The sequence below is a fragment of the Phasianus colchicus genome, chromosome 32, assembly GCF_987193195.1.
Source record: "Phasianus colchicus chromosome 32, bPhaCol1.hap1.1, whole genome shotgun sequence".
Taxonomy (NCBI): Eukaryota; Metazoa; Chordata; class Aves; order Galliformes; family Phasianidae; genus Phasianus; species Phasianus colchicus.
In genome coordinates, this window is record NC_143467.1 from 1,907,455 (window position 1) to 1,923,839 (window position 16,385).

At 49.8% G+C, this 16,385-nt stretch overlaps 1 protein-coding gene across 2 annotated transcripts in view; it reads left to right on the plus strand.

The window, feature by feature from the left end:
- The window catches only part of TOMM40 (translocase of outer mitochondrial membrane 40), a 38,526-nt gene that overhangs the window by 19,372 nt on the left and 2,769 nt on the right, over positions 1–16,385 (plus strand). Inside the window, exons 6-9 of one of the 2 annotated variants that reach the window (XM_090128171.1) lie at positions 366–471; positions 4,741–4,863; positions 8,726–8,802; positions 11,089–11,220. In XM_090128171.1, the coding sequence (XP_089984297.1) occupies positions 366–471; positions 4,741–4,863; positions 8,726–8,802; positions 11,089–11,205 (423 nt within the window). In that variant the 3' untranslated portion in view covers positions 11,206–11,220. Of the gene's footprint in view, positions 1–365; positions 472–4,740; positions 4,864–8,725; positions 8,803–11,088; positions 11,221–14,819; positions 14,923–16,385 lie in introns of those variants that run through there. The other variant, XM_090128170.1, reaches the window with a different exon arrangement.

Below are 16,385 nucleotides of genomic sequence, written 5' to 3' on the forward strand. Positions count from 1 at the left end.
ATTTCTGACCCAAAAGATGAACATTTTGGGGATCATTTTGGGGTCATTTTGGGGCCATTTCAGTCCTTTTCATTGCCTTCAATCCGTGTCATTCGGGCTCGTTTTCCGAAAGTAATGTTTTTTCCCAAATCCACCCAAATTTAGCTCATTTTGGGTCATTTTTTGGCTTTTTTTTGGCAAATACACAAGATTCCACATTTGTGACCTTCTAGGTGAAGTTTTTGGGGTCGTTTTGGGGCCATTTCAGTCCTTTTCATTGCCTTCAATCCATGTCATTCAGGCTCGTTTTCTGAAAGTAATGTTTTTTCCCAAATCTGCCCAAATTTGGCTCATTTTGGGTCGTTTTGTGGCTTTTTTTGGCACAGACGCAGCAGTCCAAGTTTGTGAACTGGCAGATGGACGCCGAATATCGGGGGGCCGATTTCACAGCCGCGCTCACCTTGGGGAACCCCGACGTCCTCATGGGATCCGGTGAGTTTGGGGGGGTTGAAAAACCCCAAAATTGCCCAAATTTGCCCCAAATTTGCTTTTTTCACCCCAAAATTTCAACCCTAAATCGGACCCTATAATGGGAGGATCAAAAAGAGACCAAAAAATTGGAGGAATTCAGAAATCTGGCCTCAAAATTGGGCACTAAAAGAGACCCCAAAACTGTGGGATTTGGGGTTTCGATCTCAAAGTGGGGGACCCCAAAATTGCCCAAATTTGCCCCAAATTTACTTTTTTCACCCCAAAATTGGGGCTCTAAATCAGACCCTGAAGTTGGGGGGTTTCAATGAGACCAAAAAATTGGGGGAATTCAGAAATTTGGCCCCAAAATTGGGACTCTGACCCCAAAACTGGAGGATTTTGGGGTTTCAATCTCAACATGGGGGACCCCAAAATTGCCCAAATTTGCCCCAAATTTGCTTTTTTCACCCCAAAATTTCAGCCCCGAATCAGACCCTATAATGGGAGGATCATAAAGAGACCAAAAAATTGGGAAAATTCAGAAATTTGGCCCCAAAATTGGGACTCAAATCTGACCCCAAAATTGGAGGATTTTGGGGTTTCGATCTCAAAGTGGGGGACCCCAAAATTGCCCAAATTTGCCCCAAATTTACTTTTTTCACCCCAAAATTTCAACCCTAAATCAGACCCTGAAATTGGGGGGTTTCAATGAGACCTAAAAATCGGGGGAATTCAGAAATTTGGCCCCAAAATTGGGACTCAAATCTGACCCCAAAATTGGAGGATTTTGGGGTTTCGATCTCAAAGTGGGGGACCCCAAAATTGCCCAAATTTGCCCCAAATTTACTTTTTTCACCCCAAAATTTCAACCCTAAATCAGACCCTGAAATTGGGGGGTTTCAATGAGACCTAAAAATCGGGGGAATTCAGAAATTTGGCCCCAAAATTGGGGCTCAAATCTGACCCCAAAATTGGAGGATTTGGGGTTTCGATCTCAAAATGGGGGACCCCAAAATTGCCGAAATTTGCCCCAAATTTGCTTTTTTCACCCCAAAATTTCAACCCTAAATCGGACCCTATAATGGGAGGATCAAAAAGAGACCAAAAAATTGGGGGAATTCAGAAATTTGGCCCCAAAATTGGGACTCAAATCTGACCCCAAAATTGGAGGATTTTGGGGTTTCGATCTCAAAGTGGGGGACCCCAAAATTGCCCAAATTTGCCCCAAATTTGCTTTTTTTCACCCCAAAATCGGGGCTCTAAATCGGACCCTGAAATTGGGGGGTTTCAATGAGACCAAAAAATTGGGAAAATTCAGAAATTTGGCCCCAAAATTGGGACTCAAATCTGACCCCAAAATTGGAGGATTTTGGGGTTTCGATCTCAAAAAGGGAAACCCGAAATTTCCCCGAAATTTGCTTTTTTCACCCCAAAATTTCAACCCTAAATCAGACCCTGAAATTGACAGATTTCATTGTGGCCCAAAAATTGGGAAAATTCCGAAATTTGGCCCCAAAATTGGGGCTCAAATCTGACCCCAAAATTGGGGTATTTTGGGGTTTCGATCTCAAAGTGGAGGACCCCAAAATTGCCCAAATTTGCCCCAAATTTGCTTTTTTCACCCCAAAATTTCAGCCCTAAATCGGACCCTGAAATTGGGGGGTTTCAATGAGACCAAAAAATTGGGAAAATTCAGAAATTTGGCCCCAAAATTGTAGGATTTGGGGTTTCGATCTCAAAATGGGGGCCTTTATTTCCCCTTTATTCCCCCTTTTATTTCCCCTTTATTTTCACTATTTCCCCTTTATTTCCTCTTTATTTCCCTTTTATTTCCCCCCTTTTCCCCCATCATTTTCTCTATTTCCCTTTCATTTCCTCTTCATTTCCCTTTTATTCCCCCTTTTATTTCCTCTTCATTTCCTCCATTTCCCCTTTATTTTCTATTTCCCTTTTATTTCCCCCCTTTTCCCCTTTCAGTTTTTCTATTTCCCTTTCATTTCCTCTTCATTTCCCCTTTATTCCCCCTTTTGTTTCCCCTTCATTTCCTCCATTTCCCTTTTATTTCCCTCTTATTTTCCCCTTCATTTCAGTTTCATTTTCCCTTTATTTCCCCTTTATCCCCTTTATTTCCTCTTCATTTCCCTTTTATTCCCCCTTTTATTTCCCCTTCATTCCCCCTTCATTTTCTCTATTTCCCTTTCATTTCCCTTTCATTTTCCCTTCATTTCCACTTCATTTTCTCTATTTCCCTTTTGTTCCCCTCTTATTTCCTCCTTTATTTCCCCTTTATTTTTCCTTTATTTTCCATTTCCCTTTTATTTCCCTTTTAGTTCCCCTTTATTTCCCCCTTTATTTCCTCTTTATCCCCCCTTTATTCCCCTTTTATTTTCTATTTCCCTTTTGTTTCCCCTTCGTTTCCCTTCATTTTCCCTTCATTCCCCTTTTTATTTCCCCTTTATTTTCTCTCTATTTCCCTTTTACTTCCTCCTTTATTCCACCTTTTATTTCCCCTTTCATTTCCTCTATTTCCCTTTCATTTCCTCTCTATTTCCCCTTCATTTCCCCCTTTTTCCCCCTTCATTTCCCCCTTTTTCCCCCTTCATTTCCCCCTTTTTCCCCCTTTTCCCCCTGTTCGCTTTTTTCCCCCTTTTCCCCCTTTTCCCCCTTTTCCCCCTTTTCCCCCTTTTCCCCCTTTTCCCCCTTTTCTCCCTTTCCCCCCTTTTCTCCCTTTTTCCCCCTTTTCCCCCCTTTCCCCCCCTTTTCACCTTATTTCCCCCTTTTCCCCCCTTTTCCCCCCTTTTCCCCCCTTTTCACCCCCTTTTCCCTCCCTTTTCCCCCCTTTTCTCCTTATTCCCCCCTTTTCCCCCCTTTTCCCCCTTTTCCCCCTTTTCCCCCTTTTCCCCCTCTTTCCCCCTCTTTCCCCCTCTTTTCCCCCTCTTTTCCCCCTCCTTTCCCCCTTTTCCCCCTTTTCCCCCTTTTCTCCCTTTCCCCCCTTTTCCCCCCTTTTCCCCCCTTTCCCCCCCTTTTCCCCTTATTTCCCCCCTTTTCCCCCCTTTTCCCCCTTTTCCCCCCTCTTTCCCCCTCTTTCCCCCTCTTTCCCCCTCTTTCCCCCTCTTTCCCCCTCTTTCCCCCTTTTCCCCCTTTTCTCCCTTTTCCCCCTTTTCCCCTCCTTTTCCACTCCATTTCCCCCCCTTTTCTCCTCTTTTTTCCCCTTTTCACCCATATTTCCCCCTTTTTGCCCCTTTTTCCCCTCCATTTCCCCCTCTTTTCCCCCTCTTTTCCCCCTCTTTTCCCCCCTTTTCCCCACTTTTTTCCCCCTTTTCCCCCATATTTCCCCCTTTTTGCTCTTTCTTCCCCCCTTTCCCCCCTTTTCCCCCCTTTTCCCCCCTTTCCTCCCCTTTTCCCCCCCTTTTCCCCCTTTTCCCCCTTTTCCCCTCCATTTCCCCCCCTTTTTCCCCTTTTTCCCCTTTTTCCCCTTTTTCCCCTTTCCCCCCCTTTTCCCCCCTTTTCCCCTCCTTTTCCCCCCTTTCCTCCCCTTTTCCCCCCCTTTTCCCACTTTACCCCTCCATTTCCCCCCTTTTCCCCCCTTTTCCCCTTTTCCCCTCCTTTTCCACTCCATTTCCCCCCCTTTTCCCCTCTTTTTCCCCCTTTTCACCCATATTTCCCCCTTTTCCCCCTCCATTTCCCCTCCTTTTCCCCCTCTTTTCCCCCTCCTTTCCCCCTCTTTTCCCCCTCCTTTCCCCCTCTTTTCCCCCTCCTTTCCCCCTCTTTTCCCCCTCCTTTCCCCCCTTTCCCCCCCTTTCCCCCCTTTTCCCCTCCATTTCCTCCCCTTTCCCCCCTTTTTCCCCCCTTTTTCCCCTTTTCCCCCTTTTCCCCCCTTTTTCCCCCCTTTTTCCCCCTTTTTCCCCTTTTCCCCCCTTTCCCCCATATTTCCCCCCCTTTTCCCCCCTTTTTCCCCATGATTTTCCCCCAGCTTTCTTTTTTTCCCCCATTATTTGTGGCCTCAGCACTTCTTTGGAATTTTTCCCCCTTTTTCCCCCCCTTTTCCCCATTTCTTTCTTGTTTTTTCATTCCTTTTATCCCAGATTTCATTTTTATTTCCCATTTTACAAAAATTTTCCCATCGATTTTTCCCCCACCTTTTATTTTGGGGGGGGGCCGTTTTTTCCCATTTGTAATTTTTCTCTCTGCCAAATTTCCTTCTTTTCCCCCAAATTTCAGCTCAGCTCCTCCTTCTCCTCTTCCACCACTCATTTTCATCTTTTCCTCTCCTTTATTTTTATTCCACAGGGATTTTAGTTGCCCATTACCTACAGAGCATCACCACAGCACTGGCCCTTGGGGGAGAACTCGTTTACCACCGCCGGCCTGGGGAGGAGGGAGCTGTGCTCTCATTGGCTGGGCGATACACAGGTACCGCCCCCTAGGCGGGGCTTCAGAAGAGGGACAGGATCTGATTGGTTGGGAGGTGTGGTGGTCCCACCCCTAGGTGGGACTAAAGAATCAGGGCGGGATCTCATTGGTTGGGAGGTCTGGAGGCATCACCCATAGGCGGGACTAAAGAAACAGGGTGGGATCTGATTGGCTGGGAGGTGTGGTGGCCCCACCCCTAGGCGGGACTAAAGGAACAGGGTGGGATCTCATTGGTTGGGAGGTGTGGAGGCACCGCCCCTAGGCGGGACTTAACAAACACAGAGAAATCTCATTGGTGGGGAGGTGTGGAGGCACCGCCCCTAGGTGGGACTAAAGAAACAGGGCGGGATCTCATTGGTTGAGAGGTGTGGAGGCATCACCCATAGGCGGGACTAAAGAAACAGGGCGGGAGCTGATTGGCTGGGAAGTCTGGAGGCGTCACCCCTAGGCGGGACTAAAGAAACAGGGTGGGATCTGATTGGCTGAGAGGTGTGATGGTCCCACCCCTAGGCGGGACTAAAGGAACAGGGTGGGATCTCATTGGTTGAGAGGTGTGGAGGCATCACCCATAGGCAGGATTGAAGAACCATGGCGGGATCTGATTGGCTGGGAGGTGTGGTGGCCCCACCCCTAGGCGGGACTAAAGGTACAGGGTGCGATCTCATTGGTTGGGAGGTCTGGAGGCATCACCCATAGGCGGGACTAAAGAAACAGGGTGGGATCTGATTGGCTGGGAGGTGTGATGGTGCCACCCCTAGGCGGGACTAAAGGAACAGGGTGGGATCTCATTGGTTGAGAGGTGTGGAGGCACCGCCCATAGGCAGGATTGAAGAACCAGGGCGGGATCTGATTGGCTGGGAGGTGTGATGGTCCCACCCCTAGGCGGGACTAAAGAAACAGGGCGGGATCTCATTGGTTGAGAGGTGTGGAGGCACCGCCCCTAGGCGGGACTTAACAAACACGGAGAAATCTCATTGGTGGGGATGTGTGGAGGCACCGCCCCTAGGCGGGACTAAAGAAACAGGGCGGCATCTGATTGGTTGAGACGTCTGGAGGCATCACCCATAGGCGGGACTAAAGAAACAGGGCAGGATCTGATTGGCTGGGAGGTGTGATGGTCCCACCCCTAGGCGGGACTAAAGGAACAGGGTGGGATCTCATTGGCTGAGAGGTGTGGAGGCATCACCCATAGGCAGGACTAAAGAAACAGGGTGGGATCTGATTGGCTGGGAAGTCTGGAGGCGTTACCCATAGGCGGGACTAAAGGAACAGGGTGGGATCTCATTGGTTGGGAGGTGTGGAGGCACCGCCCCTAGGCGGGACTAAAGAAACAGGGCGGGATCTCATTGGTTGAGAGGTCTGGAGGCATCACCCATAGGCGGGACTAAAGAAACAGGGCAGGATCTGATTGGCTGGGAGGTGTGATGGTCCCACCCCTAGGCGGGACTAAAGGAACAGGGTGGGATCTCATTGGCTGAGAGGTGTGGAGGCATCACCCATAGGCAGGATTAAAGAAACAGGGTGAGATCTGATTGGTTGGGAAGTCTGGAGGCGTCACCCATAGGTGGGACTAAAGAAACAGGGTGAGATCTCATTGGTTGAGAGGTGTGGAGGCACCGCCCCTAGGCGGGACTTAACAAACACGGAGAAATCTCATTGGTTGGGAGGCACGGAGGCCCCACCCCTAGGCGGGATTAAAGAAACGGGGTGGGATCTCATTGGTTGAGAGGTGTGGAGGCATTGCTCATAGGCGGGACTAAAGAAACAGGGTGGCATCTGATTGGTTGAGAGGTCTGGATTCATCACCTATAGGCAGAGCTTCGGGGGAGAGGTAGGATCTCATTGGTCGGGAGGTGTGATGGCCCCGCCCCTGGGTGGGACTAAACAAAAAGGGAGGATCTCATTGGCTGGAAGGTTTGTAGGTTCCACCCATGGGCGGAGCTACAGGGACGGAGTGGAATCTCATTGGTAGCGAGTCATGGAGGTACCGCCCTCTGGGTGGGGCTTCGGGGGGAGGGGCAGGATCTCATTGGTTGGAAGTGCATAGAAGCAGATCCTGGGCGGGGCTAAAGGAAAGAAGTGGGATCCTATTGGTTGGGAGCTCTGTAGGCTCCACGTCTGGGTGGGGCTAAGGGAAAGCCTTGAAATCTCATTGGTTGGGAGCTCTGAAGGCACTGCCCTTGGGCGGGGCTAAGGGAAAGGTCTGAAATCTCATTGGTTCGGAGTTCTGTAGGCTCCACCCATGGGTGGGACTAAAGGAAAGCTTTGAAATCTCATTGGTTGGAAGCTCCGTAAGCACCGCCCCCGGGCGGGGCTAAGGAAAAGGTCTGAAATTTCATTGGTTGAGAGCTTTGTAGGCTCCACCCATGGGCGGGACTAAGGGAAAGCTTTGAAATCGCATTGGTTGGGAGCTCTGTAGGCACCGCCCCTGGGCGGGACTAAGGGAAAGCTTTGAAATCTCATTGGTTGAGAGCTCCGAAGGTACCACCTCTGGGCGGGACTAAGGGAAAGGTCTGAAATCTCATTGGTTGAGAGTTTTGTAGGCTCCACCTCTGGGCGGTGCTAAAGGAAACCTTTGAAATCTCATTGGTTGGGAGCTCTGTAGGTACCGCCCCTGGGCGGGGCTAAGGGAAAGGTCTGAAATCTCATTGGTCAAGAGCTTTGTAGGCTCCACCCATGGGTGGGACTAAGGGAAAGCTTTGAAATCTCATTGGTTGGGAGTTCTGTAGGCAGCACCCTTGGGCGGGGCTAAGTGAAACCTTTGAAATCTCATTGGTCGAGAGATTTGTAGGCTCCACCCATGGGTGGGACTAAAGGAAAGCTTTGAAATCTCATTGGTTGGAAGCTCTTTAGGCACTGCCCCTGGGCGGGGCTAAGGGAAAGCTTTGAAATCTCATTGGTCGAGAGCTCTGTAGGCTCCACCCATAGGTGGGACTAAGGGAAAGCTGTGAAATCTCATTGGTTGGGAGTTCTGTAGGCAGCACCCTTGGGCGGGGCTAAGGGAAAGGACTGAAATCTCATTGGTTCGGAGCTCTGTAGGCTCCACCTCTGGGCGGGGCTAAAGGAAAACTTTGAAATCTCATTGGTTGGGAGCTCCGTAAGCACCGCCCCTGGCCTGGCTAAGGAAAAGGTCTGAAATTTCATTGGTTGAGAGCTTTGTAGGCTTCACCCATGGGCGGGACTAAGGGAAAGCTTTGAAATCTCATTGGTTGGGAGCTCCATAAGCACCGCCCCCGGGTGGGGCTAAGGAAAAGGTCTGAAATCTCATTGGTCTGTAGCTCTGTAGGCTCCACCCATGGGCGGGACTAAGGGAAAGCTTTGAAATCTCATTGGTTGGGAGCTCCGTAGGCAGCACCCCTGGGCGGGGCTAAGGGAAAGGTCTGAAATCTCATTGGTTGAGAGCTCCGTAGGTACCGCCCCTGGGTGGGGCTAAGGGAAAGGTCTGAAATCTCATTGGTCGAGAGCTTTGTAGCCCCCCCCCCCCGCCCCCGGGCGGGACTAAGGGAAAGCTTTGAAATCTCATTGGTTGGGAGCTCTGTAGGCAGCTCCCCAGGGCGGGGCTAAGTGAAAGCTTTGAAATCTCATTGGTCGAGAGCTCTGTAGGCTCCACCTCTGGGCGGTGCTAAAGGAAAGCTTTGAAATCTCATTGGTTGGGAGCTCCGTAAGCACCGCCCCCGGGCGTGGCTAACGGAAAGGGCTGAAATCTCAGTGGTTGAGAGCTCTGTAGGCTCAACCTCTGGGCGGGGCTAAAGGAAAAGCCTTGAAATCTATTGGTTGGGAGCTCCACCCTGGGCGGGACAAAGGGAAAATGCTGAGATCTGATTGGTCGATGTGGGGTTTTGGGGGGGGGGGGTTTTTACAGCTCCTGATTGGATCGGAACGGTGACAGTCGGCCAGGCGGGGGCTCACGTGACCTATTACCACCGAGCCAATGAGCAGGTGCCATTTTGGGGTGAAAAAGGGCGATTTTGGGGCAAATTTGGGGGAGGGGGGGGAGGGGGAGGAGGGGAAATGCGGTGATTTTGGGGGGAAAAGTGGGGATTTCGGGGGGAAAAAGGTCAATTTGGGGCAGTTTTGGGGGGAAAATGGGATTTTGGGGGAAAACTGGGCGATTTTGGGGGAAAAACTGGGGATTTTGGAGTGAAAAAGGGCAATTTTGGGCAAATTGGGGGGGAAATGGGGATTTTGGGGGGAAAACTGGGGATTTTGGGGTGAAAAAGGGCAATTTTGGGCAATTGGGGGGGGAATGGGGTGATTTTGGGGGGAAAGTGCGGATTTTGGGGGGAAATCTGGGGATTTTGGGGCAAATTTGGAGGGGATTGGGGAGAAATGGGGATTTGGGGGGGAAAGTGGGGATTTTGGGGTGAAAAATGGGGATTTTGGGCAAATTTGGGGGGGAGGAGGGGAAATGGGGCGATTTTGGAGGGAAAGAGGGGATTTTGGGGGGAAAAAGGGGCGATTTTGGGGGGAAATGGGGATTTGGGGGGGAAAACTGGGGATTTTGGGATGAAAAAGGGCAATCTGGGGCAGTTTTGGGGGGAAAAGAGGGGATTTTGGGGGGAAAACGGGATTTTGGGGGAAAAAGGAGCAATTTTTGGGTGAAAAGTGGGGATTTGGGGGGGGAATGGGGCGATTTTGGGGGGAAAGGTGGGGATTTGGGGGGAAAACTGGGGATTTTGGGGTGAAAAAGGGCAATTTTGGGCAAATTGGGGGGAAAAGACGGGATTTTGGGGGGAAAAGTGGGGATTGGGGGGGGAGAAGGGGCAAATTTGGGTGAAAAATGGGGATTTGGGGCAAATTTGGGGGGGGGGAGGAGGGGAAATTGGGCGATTTTGGGGGGAAAACTGGGGATTTTGGGGGGGAAAGAGGGGATTTGGGGAGGAAACATGGGATTTTTGGGGGAAAAAGGGCATTTGGGGGGAAAACTGAGGATTTTGGGGTGAAAAGAGGAATTTGGGGCAATTTGTGGGGGAAATGGGGTGATTTTGGAGGGAAAGTGGGGATTTTGGGGGGAAAACTGGGCAATTTTGGACAAATTGGGGGGGAAATGGGGTTATTTTGGGGGGAAAGTGGGGATTTTGGGGTGAAAAATGGGGGATTTGGGGCAAATTTGGAGGGGAAATGGGGAGAAATGGGGATTTTAGGGGGAAAACTGGGGATTTTGGGGGGAAAAGTGGGGATTTGGGGGGGAAAACTGGGGATTTTGGGGTGAAAAAGGGCAATTTTGGGCAAATTGGGTGGGAAATGGGGTGATTTGGGGGGAAAGTGGGGATTTTGGGGGGAAAAAGTGAGGATTTGGGGCAAATTTGGAGGGGAAATGGGGAGAAATGGGGATTTTAGGGGGAAAACTGGGATTTTGGGGGGAAAAAGGGGCAATTTTGGGGGCAAATCTGGGGATTTTGGGGTGAAAAAGGGCAATTTTGGGCAAATTTGGGGGGAAATGGGGTGATTTTGGGGGGGAAAGTGGGGATTTTGGGGGGGAAAAAGGTCAATTTGGGGGTGAAAAATGGGGATTTGGGGCGAATTTGGGGGGGAGGAGGGGAAATGGGGCGATTTTGGGGGGAAAAGTGGGGATTTTGGGGGGAAAAAGGTCAATTTGGGGCAGTTTTGGGGGGAAAACGGGATTTTGGGGGGAAAACTGGGGATTTGGGGTGAAAAAGGGCAATTTTGGGCAATTTGGGGGGGAAAAGGGGTAATTTTGGGGGGAAAGTGGGGATTTTGGGGGGAAAACTGGGGATTTTGGGGTGAAAAATGGGGATTTGGGGCAAATTTGGGGGGGGAGGAGGGGAAATGGGGCGATTTTGGGGGGAAAACTGGGGATTTTGGGGGCAAAAAGGGGCGATTTTGGGGAGAAAAGTGGGGATTTTGGGGTGAAAAATGGCAATTTGGGGCAAATTGGGGGGGAAATGGGGTGATTTTGGGGGGAAAGATGGGATTTTGGGGGGAAAAGGGATTTTGGGGTGAAAAGTGGGGATTTGGGGGGAAAAGTGGGGATTTTGGGGTGAAAACTGAAGATTTTGGGGTGAAAGTGGAGATTTTGGGGTGAAAAATGGGGATTTTGGAGGTGAAACAGGGTGATTTGGGGCAAATTTGGGGGAAAATGGGGTGATTTGGGGGGGAAAGGGGTGATTTTGGAGGGAAAGTGGGGATTTTGGGGTGAAAATGGGGATTTTGGGGTGAATTGTGCAGATTTTGGGGTGAAATGATGGGATTTGGGGTGTGCAGCTGCAGGTGGGGGTGGAGCTGGAGGTGGTGGAGGAGTTTGGGGTGAAAAAGGGGGAATTTGGGGGAAATGATGGGATTTTGGGGTTCCTGGGTGGAGAACTGGGATTTTGGGGGTGAGAAAGGGGGGATTTGGGGTGAAATAATGGGATTTTTGGGGTGAAATGATGGGATTTTGGGGTTCTTGAGTGGAGAAAATGGGATTTGGGGGTGAAATAATGGGATTTTGGGGTGAAAAAGGGGGATTTTGGGTTGAATTGCGTGGATTTTGGGGTGAATTGCGTGGATTTTGGGGTGAATTGTGCGGATTTTGGGGTGAAAAAGGGGGATTTTGGGGTGAATTGTGCGGATTTTGGGGTGAAATAATGGGATTTGAGGGTGAAATAATGGGATTTTGGAGTTCTTGGGTGGAGAAATGGGATTTTGGGGTGAATTGTGGGGATTTTGGGGTGAATTGTGCGGATTTTGGGTTGAAATGATGGGATTTTGGGGTGAATTGTGGGGATTTTGGGGTGAAATGATGGGATTTTGGGGTGAATTGTGCGGAATTTGGGGTGAATTGCGTGGATTTTGGGGTGAATTGTGTGAATTTTGGGTTGAACTGCGTGGATTTGGGGTGGAATGTGCGGATTTTGGGGTGAAATGATGGGATTTTGGGGTGAAATGATGGGATTTTGGGCTGCAGAAATGGGATTTGGGGGTGAATTGTGCGGATTTTGGGGTGAAATAATGGGATTTTGGGGTGAATTGTGGGGTTTTGGGGTGAAATGATGGGATTTTGGGGTGAATTGCGTGGATTTGGGGTTGAATTGTGCGGATTTTGTGGTGAATTGTGCGGATTTTGGGGTGAAATGATGGGATTTTGGGTTGAATTGTGCGGATTTTGGGCTGAATTGTGCGGATTTTGGGGTGAATTGTGCGGATTTTGGGGTGAAATGATGGGATTTTGGGTGTGCAGCTGCAGGTGGGGGTGGAGCTGGAGGTGATGGAGGAGTTTGGGGTGGAAAAGGGGGAATTTGGGGGGAAATGATGGGATTTTGGGAGTCCAGGGTGCAGAAAATGGGGTTTGAGGGTGAGAAAGGGGGGATTTGGGATGAAATAAGGGGATTTTGGGGTGAAATGATGGGATTTTGGGGTTCTTGAGTGGAGAAAATGGGATTTTTGGGGTGAAGTAATGGGATTTTGGGGTGAATTGTGTGGATTTTGGGGTGAAATGATGGGATTTTGGGGTGAACTGTGCGGATTTTTGGGGTGAAATGATGGGATTTTGGGGTTCTTGGGTGGAGAAAATGGGATTTGGGGGGTGAATGGTGGGGATTTTGGGGTGAAATAATGGGATTTTGGGGTTCTTGGGTGGAGAAATGGGATTTTGGGGGTGAGAAAGAAGAATTTTGGGGTGAAATAATGGGATTTTGGGTTCTTGAGTGACAAAGATGGGATTTTTGGGGGTGAAGTAATGGGATTTTGGGGTGAAATAATGGGATTTTGGGGTTCTTGGGTGTCAAAAAAGGCATTTTAGGGTTGAGAAAGGGGGATTTTGGGGTGAAATAAGGGGATTTTTGGGGTGAAATGATGGGATTTTGGGGTTCTTGAGTGGAGAAAATGGGATTTGGGAGTGAAAAATGGGGATTTGGGGGTGAAATAATGGGATTTTGGGTTCTTGGGTGACCAAAATGGGATTTGGGGGTGAAAAATGGGGATTTTGGGGTGAAATGATGGGATTTTGGGGTTCTTGAGTGGAAAAAATGGGATTTTTTGGTTGAAGTAATGGGATTTTGGGGGGAAATAATGGGATTTTGGGTTCTTGAGTGGAGAAAATGGGATTTGGGGGTGAAAAATGGGGATTTTGGGGTTGAAAAATGGGGAATTTGGGGTGAAATGATGGGATTTTGGGTTCTTGAGTGCAGAAAATGGGATTTTTTGGGTGAAGTAATGGGATTTTGGGGTGAAATAATGGGATTTTGGGGTTCTTGGGTGGAGAAAATGGGATTTTGGGGTGAAAAATGGGGAATTTGGGGTGAAATAATGGGATTTTTGGGGTGAAATGATTGGATTTTGGGGTTCTTGAGTGGAGAAAATGGGATTTGGGGGTGAAATAATGGGATTTTTGGGTGAATTGTGTGGATTTTGGGGTGAAATGATGGGATTTTGGGGTTCTTGAGTGGAGAAAAAGGGGTTTGGGGGTAAAATAATGGGATTTTGGGGTGAAATGATGGGATTTTGGGGTGAAATAATGGGATTTGGGGGTGAAATGATGGGATTTTGGGGTGAAATGATTGGATTTTGAGGTGAAATAATGGGATTTTGGTGTGAAATGATGGGATTTTGGGGTGAATTGTGTGGATATTGGGGTGAATTGCGTGGATTTTGGGTTGAATTGTGCGGATTTTGGGGTGAAATGATGGGATTTTGGGTTCTTGGGTGCAGAAAATGGGATTTTTGGGGGTGAGAGGGGGAATTTGGGATGAAATAATGGGATTTTGGGGTGAAATGATGGGATTTTGGGGTTCTTGAGTGCAGGAAATTGGATTTGGGGGTGAATAAATGGGGATTTCTGGGGTGAAAAAATGGAATTTTGGGTTCTTGGGTGTCAAAAGTTGGATTTGGGGTGAAAAATGGGGATTTTGGGGTGAATTAATGGGGATTTCTGGGGTGAAATGATGGGATTTTGGGTTGAATTGTGCGGATTTTGGGGTGAATTTTGTGGATTTTGGGTTGAACTGCGTGGATTTGGGGTGAATTCTGTGGATTTTGGGGTGAAAAATTGGGATTTTGGGGTGAAATAATGGGATTTTGGGGTGAATTGTGTGGATTTTGGGGTGAAATAATGGGATTTTGGGGTGAATTGTGTGGATTTTGGGGTGAAATGATGGGATTTTGGGTTGAATTGTGCGGATTTTGGGGTGAATTGTGCGGATTTTGGGGTGCAGAAATGGGATTTTGGGGTGAATTGTTTGGATTTTGGGGTGAACTGCGTGGATTTGGGGTGAATTCTGTGGATTTTGGGGTGAAATGATGGGATTTTGGGGTGAACTGTGTGGATTTTGGGGTGAAATAATGGGATTTTGGGGTGAATTGTGCGGATTTTGGGGTGAAATGATGGGATTTTGGGGTGAATTGTGGGGATTTTGGGGTGAAATAATGGGATTTTGGGGTGAATTGTGCGAATTTTGGGGTGCAGAAATGGGATTTCGGGGTGAATTGTTTGGATTTTGGGGTGAATTCTGTGGATTTTGGGGTGAAATGATGGGATTTTGGGGTGAAATGATGGGATTTTGGGGTGAATTGTGCGGATTTTGGGGTGAAACGATGGGATTTTGGGGTGAATTGTGTGGATTTTGGGTTGAATTGTGCGGATTTTGGGGTGAATTGTGTGGATTTTGGGGTGAAATGATGGGAATTTGGGGTTCTTAGGTGACAAAAATGGGATTTTGGGGTTGAATTGCGTGGATTTTGGGGTGAAATAATGGGATTTTGGGTTCTTGAGTGCCAAAAATGGGATTTTGGGGGTGAAAAAGGGGGTTTTGGAGATGAAATAATGGGATTTTGGGGTGAAATGATGGGATTTGGGGTTCCTGGGTGCAGAAAATGGGATTTTGGGTTGAATTGCGTGGATTTTGGGGTGAATTGTGCGGATTTTGGGGTGAAACGCTGGGATTTTGGGTTGAATTGTGCGGATTTTGGGGTGATATGATGGGATTTTGGGGTGAAACGCTGGGATTTTGGGTGTGCAGCTGCAGGTGGGGGTGGAGCTGGAGGTGAGCTCCCGGCTGCGGGATTCCTCGGTGGCTTTGGGCTACCAGCTGGAGCTGCCGCGAGCCAACCTGCTCTTCCGGGGTCAGCTGCCCCATAGATCCGCCCCATAGATCCGCCCTGCCCCATAGATCCGCCCTGCCCCATAGATCTGACCCATAGATCCTCCCTGCCCCATAGATCTGCCCCATAGATCCTTCCTGCCCCGTAGATCTGCCCTGCCCTGCCCCATAGATCTGTCCCATAGATCCTTCCTGCCCCATAGATCAGCCCTGCACCGTAGATCCGCCCCATAGATCCGCCCTGCCCCATAGATCCACCCTGCCCCATAGATCCGCCCCATAGATCCTTCCTGCCCCATACATCTGCCGTTCCTCATAGATCTGCCCTATAGATCCGCTCTGCCCCATAGATCCTTCCTGCCCCATAGATCAGCCTTGCCCCATAGATCCGCCCCATAGATCCACCCTGCCTTATAGATCCGCCCTGCCCCATAGATCCGCCCCATAGATCCTTCCTGCCCCATAGATCCGCTCTGCCCCATAGATCTGCCCCATAGATCCACCCTGCCCCATAGATCTGCCCCATAGATCTGTCCTACCCCATAGATCTGCCCCATAGATCCTTCCTGCCCCATAGATCTGCCCCATACATCCGCCCCATATATACGCCCTGCCCCATACATCTGCCCCATAGATCCACACTGCCCCATACATCTGCCCCATAGATCCTCCTGCCCCATACATCCACCCCATAGATCCGCCCTGCCCCATAGATCTGCCCCATAGATCCGCCCTGCCCCATATATCCTTCCTGCCCCATAGATCCACCCCATAGATCCGCCCTGTCCTATAGATCCGCTCTGCCCCATAGATCTGCCCCATAGATCCTTCCTGCCCCATAGATCCACCCTGCCCCATAGATCTGCCCCATAGATCTGTCCTACCCCATAGATCTGCCCCATAGATTCGCCCTGCCCCATAGATATGTCCTATAGATCCACCCTGCCCCATAGATCCGCCCTGCCCCATAGATCTGCCCCATAGATCTGCCCTGCCCCATAGATCCTCCCCATAGATCCGCCCTGTCCCATAGATCCGCCCCATAGATCCGCCCTGCCCCATAGATCCGCCCTGCCCCATATATCTGCCCCATAGATCTGCCCCATAGATACGCCCTGCCGCATAGATCCACCCCATAGATCCGCCCTGCCCCATAGATCCTCCCTGCCCCATACAACTACCCTATAGATCTGCCCTGCCCCATAGATCTGCCCCATAGATCCGCCCTGCCCCATAGATCTGACGTGCCCCATAGATCCGACCCATAGATCCACCCTGCCCCACAGATCTGCCCCATAGATCCTTCCTGCCCCATAGATCCTCCCCATAGATCCTCCCTGCCCCATACATCTGCCCTGCCCCATAGATCTCCTCCATAGGTCCTTCCTGCCCCATAGATCTGCCATGCCTCATAGATCCGCCCCATAGATCCGCCCTGCCCCATAGATCCGCCCTGCCCCATAGATCCGCCCTATAGATCTGCCC